Source organism: Pteropus medius, unplaced genomic scaffold, assembly GCF_902729225.1.
Source record: "Pteropus medius unplaced genomic scaffold, Ma_sr-lr_union100, whole genome shotgun sequence".
Lineage (NCBI taxonomy): Eukaryota > Metazoa > Chordata > Mammalia > Chiroptera > Pteropodidae > Pteropus > Pteropus medius.
In genome coordinates this window covers 16,300,825-16,314,802 of record NW_024354911.1, presented here as the reverse complement: position 1 = coordinate 16,314,802, position 13,978 = coordinate 16,300,825, and the positions used below count along the sequence as shown (strand labels likewise).

General features: G+C 31.2%; 1 protein-coding gene across 13 annotated transcripts in view; it reads left to right on the top strand.

The window, feature by feature from the left end:
• The window catches only part of MIPOL1 (mirror-image polydactyly 1), a 258,182-nt gene that overhangs the window by 50,528 nt on the left and 193,676 nt on the right, over positions 1 to 13,978 (top strand). For all 13 annotated transcript variants that reach the window (XM_039856509.1, XM_039856511.1, XM_039856520.1 and 10 more), the window contains one exon: positions 7,996 to 8,125. In XM_039856509.1, the coding sequence (XP_039712443.1) occupies positions 7,996 to 8,125 (130 nt within the window). The remainder of the gene's footprint in view (positions 1 to 7,995; positions 8,126 to 13,978) is intronic.

Genomic DNA, 13,978 nt, shown 5'->3' with positions numbered 1-13,978 from the left:
TATAGTTGGCCCTTTTACTTCCCCCTTCTTTTTTGACATCACCATCACCAGTGATATTGTTTTTACCAAGCACTTTATAGGAACTATGCTAACGTCTTTAAAATGCAAACAAGAAGTATTTATTGAGAGCCCATTATGTACTAGGCACGGTATTAGGCACTGAAAATACATCAGCAAATAGATGGATCTGGTATTTCAAACATATTTTGTCTGCAATCACTTCTGACACATACACCATTAGTAGTAGGTAGTGGTTAAATGCTCAGACTTTGGATTCATACCTTTGTTCTAATCTTTTTACCACTTATCTTGTGTAAATGACAGCCTCACTAAGCTTTATTTAAAACTTACTTTATACGTTGCTGTGACGTTTAAGTGAAATAATGTTTATGAGTACTTAACTCATAGAAGGCACTCAATAAATGGTAATTATGATGATAAGATGATGATGTCACCACCTTATTTTCTCAAGACTTCTAAATCTAAAAGGGGCATATTCAAAGTGTACCTAATATAAATAACCACCCCATAGTTTATATATGATTTTGTTTCAGAAAGAATTGATTTGTATTTCTTTTTAAAAAGTAGCTTTAAAGTATTTTTATTATTTCATCTCCACAGTTTTTAGTTTTCCTTGGTTTTCAGACTTAATCTTATTTAAGAAGTTTGAAAATATGAAAATTATTTTTTTTATTCTTTACAAAAAGGAAAGTGAAAGAAAAATATGTAATTAGTAGGTCTTCTTAACAAAAGCTGAAATCACCAGCTCATTCCCTACATATTAACATTGGGAAAAAGTATCTAATAGTAGCTGTTTAGGACTTTTTACTGTGTTTTAACTCATTAAATTACATATATGAATAATATTATTTGAAAATTATTAGCATATATGACCTTCAACTACTAGGGGATATTTTAGAGAAGCACAACAGAAACATTTACTTTGTTCTTTAGGCAAAGTATCTCTTCTCATCTAAATAAAATGATTAAACCACAAACACTTCAAAGTTTGTTTTACTTAAATTGAATTTGATACTGAGAGTATTGTGTGGCTTGATTTGCATCCATTAATTTACTCTTAAGTCAGTAATGTGGTTTTAACTTTTAAAAATTACTTGTTCAATTAAATCTTTCATTTTTCCTGAAAAGTCTCAGTGGGCATTGTCTAGTGTTTACTGTCTTTTAATTTTTATTCCTCTATTACATTTACAGTGTACAGATGATGTTTAAATTTTACACAAAAGTATTTAACTAGTTTTTATAAGTTATTTTTGTGTTATTTAAAATATGTTTTTTTAAAAGGTTTATTTTTCTTTTTCTTAAATGTTCACTCTAGGGTATCTGCTTTATATGTTATTTTTCTTTCTTGCGTGTCATCCATTAAAGATTAGCTGTGGAAGGTTGGAGCATGGAGAGATTATGAATGACAGAACAACTCCTGTAGAATAATAATCAGTTTTTAGTATTTAATGCTGTTTGACTTTTGCAGACACATTTCTTATTAACCTTTGGTTCAAAGAGAAATCCAGGTTCCTGATATCTCCTGGAGAAGATGAATTTGAGATCCCCTTCCAATTAAACTGAAATAAGGCCAATATTGGGTTTTAGCCAAAACAGGTCCTTAGTTCCTAAGTCTTATATTTATGAATCTATCTATCTATCTATCTATCTATCTATCTATCTATCTATCTATCTATCTATCTATCTTTGTTACATTTTACATATAATTCAACGGTTACATAATTTGCTTAGCTTACTCTACTGATTCTGTAAGCATTTAATGTGCTTTTTCCATTTAAACATAGGTTCTTTTCTGTGTACTCAGATTTAGACTGATATTTTATAAATAAAAAAATGTTGTCAAGCCCTTCTTCTTACAGAGAACGTTAATTTCTTTTTGGTAGGGAGAAGAGGAGTTTGTGATTGCCCAAAGCATCAAAACATAGAATCCTTGAAACTTATAACTTAAATTTTTCTTTTCAGGTTATATGTAAATGTTAAAAGTATAAATAATCTACCATTATAGTAAATATATTAAGGCACCCAACTAATTAGCATGGAAAAATAAAAATTGCCATGTAATAGAAAATGTTTACTTTGTTTTCTTGTAAAAAGAGTTCATTCTATGTGTCAGAAGAGTAGGGAATAACATTTACTTTTGAGAATTTTCATATTGGTATCCTAAAATTCGAAGTAGATATGCTGTACAAAAAATAAATATCTCTTAAAATTATATTTCAAAAGTACATAAAATAATTGATACTAATTTTAAACTTCAGTGTTAAGCTTATTTCTTTCGCATTAAAAATTGTAGCTCTAATATCAGATATATAAAATGTTTGAATGTAAATAGCATATTTTCAGAAAGTGTTCTTATATAGTCTTAATTATCTGTATAAATTCTTGGAGGTAATAATTGAGGGTTTCGTAAAAAAAAGTTCTTGTTTTATTAGTTTTGCTACTTAAATTTATTTTGTATTCTAATTAATCTTTAGCAGTTTCTATGCTACTGGTAAATACAGCAGGTCTTCAAATAATGTTTTGTTATAACATTGATGAGATGCCATAGGGACTTAACTCTTGTATATCTCAGTAAGCCTGTGATAAAATTGGTGTCTTTATGTGCTGCTTAAAGTTGCAGAGCCTATCAATGATGTTAAGTGAGGACTTATAAATTTATAGCAACTTTACAGAGAAAAAATTTAAAGCATATATTAAGAGCTTAAAATGCTGACTTTTAATGTAGTAGTCATACTTCTAGGAATTTTCCTAAGTAATTTGCTAAGTATAAAGATTTGCATACAAAGATGTTCATCACTGTGTTATTTATATAGTGAATAATTGGGAACAGTGTAAAATCTAATATTAGAAGCATCTTAGTTCAGTCAAATATGGCATGTCCAAATGATAAAATTCCATGCACTATTTTATATTTTTGAAGACTACTGAAGAATATGAGAACATATTCTGTTTATTTTAGATAATGCAGAAAGTTACAAAACTATGTAAAATATTTGTGTCCATGTTCTTACAATGAGCCTGTATTACTTTTTAATCAGAAAAAGTTATTTACAAACTAACTAATTCAGATCTAATTTTAGAAAAACATAATAGTCTCTTCTGTAAAAGAAGCTCTGAAGTAGTAAGTTGAATTCAGCATTGTAAATGCAAAAAAAAAATGGAAGTATCAGACTACTTGGAGTTGATGTGTTAATTTTCTGTTGGTATGGTACATTTACCATCTCCGTTTAAATTCTCAATAATCAATTTATTCAGAGAGAGAAGTTACAATTTTTAAGGAAATTAAAAGACCTAGTGTAATGTTGGTGGTTCTGGAATATATATGTGGTGATTTCATAAAACACTTACATTTGCAAGGAATTCATTTAATCTCTTAAAGCACTAATAGTAGATAGTCAAACAATGTGACATTCTTTCATATGTAGCAAAGACCTGCTTTTACAAAGGTATTATCTGTGTTTATTTGTTGTTTAGAATTTTGGAACATGAATTGTAATCAGTGATTATTTTACGTGTGTCAAATTCAAATCCTAATGATTTCTTCTTCCCTCTCTTTATGTTCATTCAGCCTTTTCTATTTGCATAGCTACCTTGAGGATATTAAATGGATTCTTTTTCCTGGGAAATGTCTATCCTCCAAATTATGTTATTTAGAGAATCATGATCCAGTGTTTAAACTAGAATGTTTTCCAATATACTGTCTCACTTCTACTGTATTTTAAAAGTAGTTTGAGAAGTGTAGAATATGGGTTTGTCAATAGACTTGAATTCTACTAAGAAAATATGTACTCTATCTTGACTCAATAAACTCATACTTAGTACAGTTCAGCTTCTTTATATTTACTCTTGCTCATATTAGAAAACAATTAGCTTACTAAACAAATCTGAGTATTTGGTGGTGGTAAGAGGGGTGATCCTCTCTGAATCTTTTTTGAATTTGACTAAGAATTATAGGATATTTGATAACCATGTTTAAAAATGGAGATATCCAAATATTATTGTAAACACCCAATGATTTGTTTTACCTACAATATAAGTATTTTACTTGGTTGGCTTACATAGTAGCTAATAATATTTGTTAATGTAATTTAACTGCTGTGAACCTTTACTGAACAAATATTGAAATTTATTCAAGTCAAAGAAAGAGAATCTCTAATGACTTTTGTTAAAGCTTCTATTTAATAGTTAAGAAGAAAAGTTTGTATGACATATGAGATGCAATTAACAGTAGATTTTACATTTAATAAAAAGAAAGAAGCATGCGTATTTGCTTTATTCATTCCATCATAATTTGCATTAGAGCTGTGGGTGTTTAATGAGCAAATTCCAACTAAAATGCTATATTGATTTTCTAGTGAACTTTGTAATAGTCATCTACCTTGGAAAAGCTCAGTGTTTACAATTAAGTTTTCTTTACTAAAAATGTTCGAGAGTTGCATATTGATCCTTTAAAAGTTCTGAATTCTAGAATTATGTTTTTCATAATTAACAAATTTTACATACATAAAACCTAAAAACTTAAATATTATCACTCAGTAATATCTTAATGTTGAAAAAATTTCATAGCATTTATAAAATATATAATCAGATTTTATGTGTGCATTTGTGTCTTATGGTATTTTAAATTTTAACTTTAGTATACTTAGAAGATAATCTTTAAATGAACACATTATTTACATCTTTGGAGTTGATATAGCATTATAGAGGAACAAATAATTTTTTTTCTTGATCACATTGAACCAAATAAGCCCTCAGTGTAAAGTGTTTACCTTTAAGCATAAAAATAACTAGACTTATTATTAAAGCTTTTAATATTGCTAGCCTTACCTCTTTCATCAAATGTTATTGTAGTTAAAGTAGAACAGAGCTTACATTAAATGTCATTTTATAAAGATTTCATCACACTTTACAGAAGCCTATTGACGTTAAAGTTTTAGTAATTAGTATTTTAACCTTTTGACGTGCCAGAATATTTCAAGATAAAATAATATACATATTAATCTATACTCAGATCACTTTTTAGCATCATTTTATGCATCCTATCTTACTTAGAAATTAGAAGTGTTTTAAATGTAAAAATTTAAAAGTATCTTAGAATATCATATTTTATACAAACTATTATATCATTATAATATGCAGTATACGATATAGAATGAGATCTGAATAATTTTCTTCCAGTCCCTCTTTATAATTTTTGCAATACTACAAAAAAGGCTAAAAAGTAAGGACTTTTTTTTTTTTACATACATAAGTGGTCCAAATTAATCAAAATCACATTTTTAATATGTCTGGAAGTGAAACCACATCGTAAGTGTGTGGATTGAGAGTGGTGATGGTAGTGGTAGCATGGAACTAATGTTTATTGAGAATCCACTTTGTTTATCTGGCCAAGAGCTTCCTTATATTATCTTATTTACCTTTCCCTCACAACATAAATGGTGGTATTATATCCATTTTATACACTCGAAATGCTACTAAAATAATTTAAGAAATATACTCTATATAAAAATGAATTGTGTAAGTTTATATGATAAGGTCTTGGATCTAATCAAAGTCCATATTCTTCCTAATACATGTTACTTTTTCTAAGCTGTTAGGAGTATCTTGCCCGGAAGGAGATTGTGTACAATCAAGGGAAAAATAAAACTCACTATTGCCTTCTACATTATGGGCAGAAGTTTCTTTCAAAACAGCCTGATGAGTTGATACATAATAACAGACTAGTATAGCCACAGAAAGCCACATAGTAGTAAATGATACTACCTTAAAAAAATTATAAAAATTGTGCTGAAATGTACTCGTTCTTTCAAAAGCCAGTTTCATAACAAGAATTTCTTAACCTTATCTAAATTATCAATTAAAAGTATTTGATTTTATGCAAATGGATATCCAGTTGATCAGCACATTTTGTCAGAGTTTTTTTTATCCATTTATCTGGTGATAGAAATTCGGGTTGTTTCTCGTTTGGGGTTATAATAAATAAAGATGCTATGAGTATTTGTGTTTAAGTTTTTGTATGAACATAACACTTTAATTTCTCTTGGATAAATATCCATGAGTGAAATAGCTGAATCTTATAGTAGGTGTATGTTTAATTTTTTTAAGAAACTGACAAACTGCTTAATCTATTCTCCATCTGCCAAAAACACTGTTTTCTCTTACTCAGCCTAATTTTCCTTCAAAACCTTTACTACGATCTGTTACCTATATCTACCTATCTGCCTACTTAATGTTTGGCCTGTTTTTCTTTCTACTGTCTGTCTCTCTGTAATAGAATGTTTACTTCAGGATGAGGACTTTTCAGACCACTATATTCATATTCTTTAAAACTGGATGGATAACTGCCACAGGAGCTTAATAAATATTGGATGGATGGATGCATGGATGGATGAATGGGTGGATGGATGGATGGATATTTCTGTCGATGGATATTTTTCTTCCCTTAGGTTCAGCTTGTTAGAAGTGATTTTGGCTTTTGCTCTGGCATTGCATGTTCCATTTCCTACTCTATTATGCAAAAGATAATACAGTTCGCCCTCTGTATCCACAGGTTTGGTATTCGCAGATTCAACCAACCACAGATCAAAAATAGTCATACAAAAAAATTCCCAGAAAGTTCTAAAAAGCAGGACTTGAATTTGCCATGCGATAAGCACTATGCTGAATCCATGCAAATGAAATATTGTGTAAGCGTACCCTGCTGTAGCCTATATGCAAATATAGGTCATATACAAATACTATGCCATTTTATATACAGGACTTGAGCATCTGTGGATTTTGGTGTCCATGGGGGTCCTGGAAACAATCCCTTGTGCATACTGAGGGACAACTGTGGTTGATTTAATCTCAGGGTTTGTTTCTTCTACTTATAATTTAATACAAAATAATTGTCTTGATTAACTGTATTGATCTATGATAAATCCTAGCAGAAACCCAATGTTTTATGCACTAAAAGAACGTTTCAACACCTTTTCTAAGTTTATTTTGTGTTTGACAGTACAAATAAAATTTGAACTGGTAGTCCAGGTTTTTGAGGCCCTTTTTGTCTAACATAGTGATATTTTAAGTTATGTAAGATTTCAAGTAGAAATTATGCTTGAAAAATAATTTCAGATTACATCAAAGTTGTTTTTATAGCACTGCACAAATCTAGATGATGCCATTAGTATTATAATCTATATAAATGGTGCCTCTAGAGATGTGCAATGCTAAAGCAGCACAACTTTGTCACTGTTTAATCTTCCCTGATCTCATTTCCTTTCCTCTCCTTCCACCATCCTACTGAGGCAACTACTACCCTGACTTTGGTATTTATCATTTCCATGCTTGTTTTAATATTTTCACTAAGTGTCTATCAGTAAATAATAGGTAGCTGTCTTTGCAACTTGCTGTTTTTGCCAAAATTTCATTATTGAGATTTTTCCATTTGTCCATAGTTAATTCATCTTAAATGCTGGATAATATTCCATTTTGAATGTTAAGTGAGTTATTTATTCTTTCTGCTGTTCTCAGACATTTGAGTTATTTCTAAGTTCTTGCTATTATATAGTGCCACAATAAGCATTTTTATACGTTTCCTTGGGCGCATGTGCAAGAATTTCTTTGGGCTACACACCAAAGGGGAGATTTGCCAGGTTATAGCCTAGACACATTTTCAACTGTTGTAAACACTGCTAAATTGTTCCTTTATGGTTGTAGAAAAATATACACCTATCTGCAGTATATATGAGTTTACTTTATTTCACAAGCTCCAATATTTGTTATTACTTGACCTTTTAATTTTTGCTTTTATGCGTATAAAATGGTATCTCAACTTTGCAGCAGCTTTTAAAAATAATCTTTTCTCAAGTGATTAATTGATAACAATTCAGTTGAATTAAATAACAGAATTATTTTGGGGGGTCTATTTTTTGCTAAAAGTATACATTTCTCTTTTATTTTCTCTAATTAATTATGGATTATATATTTTGGTAGCTCTGGTTGAAGAAGTGTATTCTGCACAGAGGGAACGTGATGAAGCTGTTATGTCTCGACTGCAGTTAGCCAATGAGGAGAGAGACGAAGCCATCGCACAAGTCAAGCACATGGAAATGTCTCTAAAAGTGTATGTACACATGTAAAACTATATACAACATTAGGAACATTTATAAAGTGCAAGTGTTATGTAGTGGTTACATATTCGGAAATGTTACTGATTCTTGTATGTTACATTGGTACATTCTACGTCCCCATAGTCTTTCTAAAACTTCTGGCATGTTGTAGTGGTTTGCATGTCAAAAATGAAAGGCAGACACACACACACACACACACACACACGTACACAGAGAGAGTTCTGTTGTTGATGTCCTTAGTTTGCCTTCCATTGTGACTTCTCTCCTTTTTATTATCACTTTCTTAATTTATTTCAGCTGTGTTGGTTATTTCACTGCTCTGTGTTTAATATGCTCATTTCTATTCTTCATTACATTTGACTTGTTTTAGCTGTGGCTCTTAAACTTTAGTGACACTTGAAATACAGTGGCGTCTGAGAATATATTTTTAACAAGCAGCCGGGTGATTCTGATATTGGTAAATGATTGATCACAATTAGAGAACCAATGCCCTAGAAATAAGAACTTCATATTAATGTGGGCTCCAATCACTTGGAGAATCTTGATAAAAAAACACATTCTTGTTCAATAGGTCTGGAGTGGAGCCAGAGATTTTACCTTTTTTTCAAGCTCCCAGATGATGTAAATGATGTTAGTCAAAGGAGTACCCTTCAGGTAGAAAGGCCCTAGATCATCTAGAAATATGTTACTTGTAAGATTGATAGACTGTAGTAGTGTAATATTTTATGATGATCCATCAGTATACTTATTGAGTGTTTGCTCTGCCCAACATTGTACTAGGCTAAGTGCAGGATCACAGTAAAGTACTAATTGAAACATGGTTCATTAGGGAGACAAGTCATTATATTATTATCATGACAGTATTCAAGTTATGATTAGGTAATGTGATTTGGTTTTTGTTTAATGGCTTCATTGCGGGTGGGGGGTGTGCAGAAGACTGATACTTATTATAAAGCATTAAACTCATTGAAAAACAAATAAAAGAACAAAAATTTTACCTATATTTTACACTGTCTACTCCCAAATAACTGTCTTTATCAATAGGGAAACATCATTCCAAACACTTCTCTTTGCTTAGAAACTTAAATACTATTATCTGGAAGGATAGATGGTTGATGATTTAATGGATATATACATAGAATTAATTTGGTAGAAATCAAATCATTCTCTATATTCTGTTTCATTTGAGAAGCGTAATAGTGTAGAGGTTAAGAGCACAGATTCCAGACTCAGGCCATCTATCTTTGAATCTTGGCTCTATCACTTCCTATCTGTATAGCCATGGACAAGTTACTCAGAGTCTCTAGGACTGTGTTTTTTTGTTTTTGTTTGTTTGTTTGTTTGTTTTTGTCTACAAAATGGTTAAGTAGCATCTACTTTACATAGGTTGTTATGAGGATTAAATAATCTAATATATATTGAAAAGTACCTGGCTTATAGCAAATGATGTAATAAGTATCACTTGAATTTAAGAGTAATAATCAACTGAAGTAAAACTAAAGAAATTTTTGAACTTCATGCAGTGTTTTCTCTCAATAAAATGTATTCTCTAAAGATCCATCTAAATTTAAGAAAAAAGACTAAAAAACATTAAGTTGTTAGAATCATCAATTATTTTCAGTTTTTGGAAACATACAGTATTTCAGTTAAACAGTATCATTTGACTCTTAGCTATGAAATAATCAGTTTTAAACTCTTTTTCTTTTTTTTTGTAAAGTCAATTTTTAAAATATTTGTAAAAGTTAGTAAATCCAACTTGTACTATTCCATTCCCTGTTCTTTCTAGTTCATTTATTAAAGTGTTTGTTTATGATTCTCAATCTCTTTGGTTTTCAATTTCTCTTTTTATTCACTCTTGTTTTGGCATCATCTTTTGAACTATATTTTATTGAATTCGTGTTCTTTTGTTCTCCTAAAATGCCAATGACTAGTAGGAAAATTTTCTTCTTCTCCTTGGTTTTGTTATTTTTTATATTATGATCTTTATCTTTTTTGCATAGTATTCTGTCATGTTTATGGTGTATTCATAGTTGACATGTCTTTTTTCTTTATCTTGCTCATGCTTAAATTGTCAAGAACTTTTCTGTGTTCTGATATGGTACAGTGAATTTTCCTTGATAAACATTTTTTATTATTTGAAACCTGTTTGCCTTCTCCTCTGAGCAGCAGTAGCTTGGGTAGGTATTGCTTTCTAACCACCTACATAGCCTAGGGCAGCAGGGTGGGTATAGAGGTTGGGAAGAATTCCCTGGGGCTGTATGCCCCTTTTAGTGTCCTGCATGCACCCAGGGTTCACTTTACCTAGTCTTGTGTATACCCTAATTCCTTGGAGTATTACTTTTGGCCTTTTATTTGTTCTACCAATACAGTAGAAAATGACCAACCCTGATGAATCTTACTTCCTCTCTAAAGATTCTTCAGTAATGCAGGCTTCTACTCAGGAAGGTTTTACTTTTCTTTGGCCTGTCTGTTCACTTCATTGGTCTCTCAAGTTATTTCCAAGTGGTGTGGTATTAGCGAAAAATTCTCAGGATTTGGTGAGTTGTCTTTTCTCTATATGTGTTTTCATGTGTAAAAGGGAAAGTTAGGTGAACCTGACCAAAATCATCATTTCTCCACCTGTTGCCCTGTTTCTACTTTTAAAAAATTACTGTGCAATGTCCTATTTCCTTTACTGTTTGATTAATTTTTATCTTTTGTTCATGTGGTTATAAGATGGAATAAATAGATTTCTGCGTTCAGATTTCACTCCACCATCTTTACTTGGACTTATTTTTTTCCCCAGTAAACTTTTTTTAGAATACTTTTAGATTTACAGAAAAGTTTTGAAGATAGTACAGAGTTCCCATATGACCTCTTCACCCAGTTTTCCTTATTGTTAATGTCTTAACATTACCTTCGTATATATATCATATGAGAGAGAGCAGCATTATAACGTAACTAGTAACTAAACTTCACCCTTTATTCAGATTTCACTGATTTTTTTCGTAATGTCCTTTCTATGTTTCAAGATTCTATCCAGGGTTCCATATATACTTAGTTGCTATGTCTCCTTTGCTTACTCTAGTCTGTGAACATTTTCTCAGACTTCTCTTATTTTTGATGACCTTGACAGTTTTCTGGAGTAGTGGGTCAGGTATTTTATAGAATGTCTCACAATTTGGAGTTTTCTGATGTTTTTCTTATGGTTAGACTGATGTATTGGTTTTTTGGGACAAAGAGTACAGGAGTGAAGTGCCATTCTCATCATCACATTATTTCAAGGTTATATGTTGTCAGTGTGACTTACACCAACGATGCTAATCTTGATCACCTGGTCAAAGTAGTGTTTGCCATGTTTCTTTCTCCACAGTAAAATTACTTACACATATTGCCCTTTCATATTCTACTCTTTGAAGCAAATCACTTAAGTGCAGCGCAGATTCAAGGAAGGAAGAGAAGAGGTAGCCTGGGAGGTTAATTAAGCTTTACTTCCCTCAGAGAAGAATATCTACATAAATTATTTGTAATTCTTCAGTACAAGAGATCTGTCTCTTCTCCTTCATTCATTTGTTTATTTAGTTATTTATATCAATATGACTCAATATTCATTTAATACGTTGGGTTATAACATATTAACCCCACTTTGTTGCTTGGAGTATTCCATCTTTGGCCTTTGGAAACTCTTTCAGTTGCTTCTTTTATCCATTTGACGTGTCCTCATCCTTTTGATTTTTGAACACTTTACTTTTTGGTACTACGAGATGCTCCGGGGTCATGTTCTATAGGGATGTATTGAGATGTCCCCCACCCCTAGAATCAGCCATTTCTCAAAGGTGCCCTGGTCCCTTTTATTGGAAAATGGTATTAGAAACCAAGATCAGGAGGCCAGGTGTGCTCATTGTTGCTGGGTATGACTACTCCTAGGCCTAATGAGGAGAAAGAGCTAGGAAATAAATGTATGTATACTAACTAATGTATATACACGTTTCTGTAATTATTTATGTATCTATCCATTTGTATCTTTCTTAAGCTAAACCTGAATTCATAATGTCTTTGATTCTAATCCAGTACCATATAATTCATTCTAGCTTTCCCCTTGTTTCCCGTATGTAATTTCCCTCTACAACAGTAAGAAACTTAGCTCCCACCCCACACCATCCATTGACTTATTTTTCTACTTCGGTATACATTATAATGCTTTTAGAAGCATTAACACATACCTCCATGAGAAACAACTTTACCAACCAGAGTACACCGTTTATATATAGTTCCTTTAGTCAAGTCTTGTAGTTTCCAGTCAAAATACCACTTTGCAAAGTTACTTAGATTGGCTCATTTGTTTTACGTACCTCCTGAAGTGAGGTTATGCCATATATTTCTAATGTGTCAGGCTTTCTTTCACAGTCTGCATCCTATCCTAGAATCCTCTGATCTCGTGATTTTTTTAAAATTTTTTGGCAATTTTGAATAAAGTTTCTATAAGCATTCTCATACAGGTTTTTGTGTGGGCATATGTTTCAAGTCAGTTGGTTAAACCTAGTAGCTTAATTGGTAGGACTTACGTTAAATCTGTGTTAACTTTGGGAGGAACTGCCAGACTTTCTTCCATAGTGGCTGTACCATTTTGCATTCATACCAGCAGTGAATCAGAGTTCTTGTTGCTCTCCATCTTTACCAGCACTTGAAATTGTTATTTTTGTTTTGTTTTGTTTCTTATTTTGGACGTTAGCCAATCTCTGGTGACAAATGATATTGAGCATCTTTTTATGTTTACTTGCCATCTTTATATCTTCTTGGGTAAAGTGTCGGTTCATATATTTGACCAGGTTTTCAAATTGGATTGTTTGTTTTCTTGTTAATTTTTAGATTTCTTTATATTTCTGGATTAAGTCCTTTATCAAATAGTTGATTTTCAAATATTTTCTTAGAGTTTATGTATTTTTTTAAATTCTTTTAGCATTGTGTTTAGCAGAACATTACTTTTCAATTTTGATAAAATTTAATTTATTGATTTCTTTTTTCTTTCATAGATTGTACTTTTGCTATTGAATCTAAAACTCTTTGATTGTCATAGTAAGGTAACAGATTTTTCTTCTGTGTTTTTTTCTAAAAGTTATAAATGTTATATTTTACATTTAGGTCAGTAATCCATTTTGAGTTCATTTTTGTATAAGGTACGTGGTACTTGTGAAGATTTTTGTTGTTTTTTGCATATGGACATCCATTTATTCCAGCACCATTTGTTGAAAAGGATATCATTTCTCCATTAAATTTTCTTCGTACCTTTGTCAAAAATCAGTTGACTATATTTGCATGAGTTAATTACTGGACTTTCTGTTCTGTTCCATTGATCTATGTGTCTATCCCTTTGCCAATACCATACAGTCATTCTTATTTTTCAACTGGAGTTGACATTCAATATTATTTTATATTTGTTTCAGATACAACATAGTGGTTAGACATTTATATAACTTATGAAGTGATCCCCTCAATTAGTATAGTACCTACCTGGCACTATACATAGTTATTACAGTATTATTGACTGTATTCCTTATGCCATACTTCCTCTCTGTGACTATTTTCTAACTACCAATTTGTATGTCTTAATCCCTTTACTTTTCTTAACCAGCCTCCAACCCCCTTCCCATGTGGCAATCATATTTGTTCTCTGTCTATGAGTGTGTTTTCATTTTGTTCGTTTATTTTGTTCTTTAAATTCCAAATGTAAGTGAAATCATATGGTATTTGTCTTTCTCTGTATGACTTATTTCACTTAGCATAATACCGTTTAGGTCCATCCATATAGTTGAAAATGTTAAGGTTTCATTTTTTTTTCTTGACTCAGTAATATTTCATTATACACA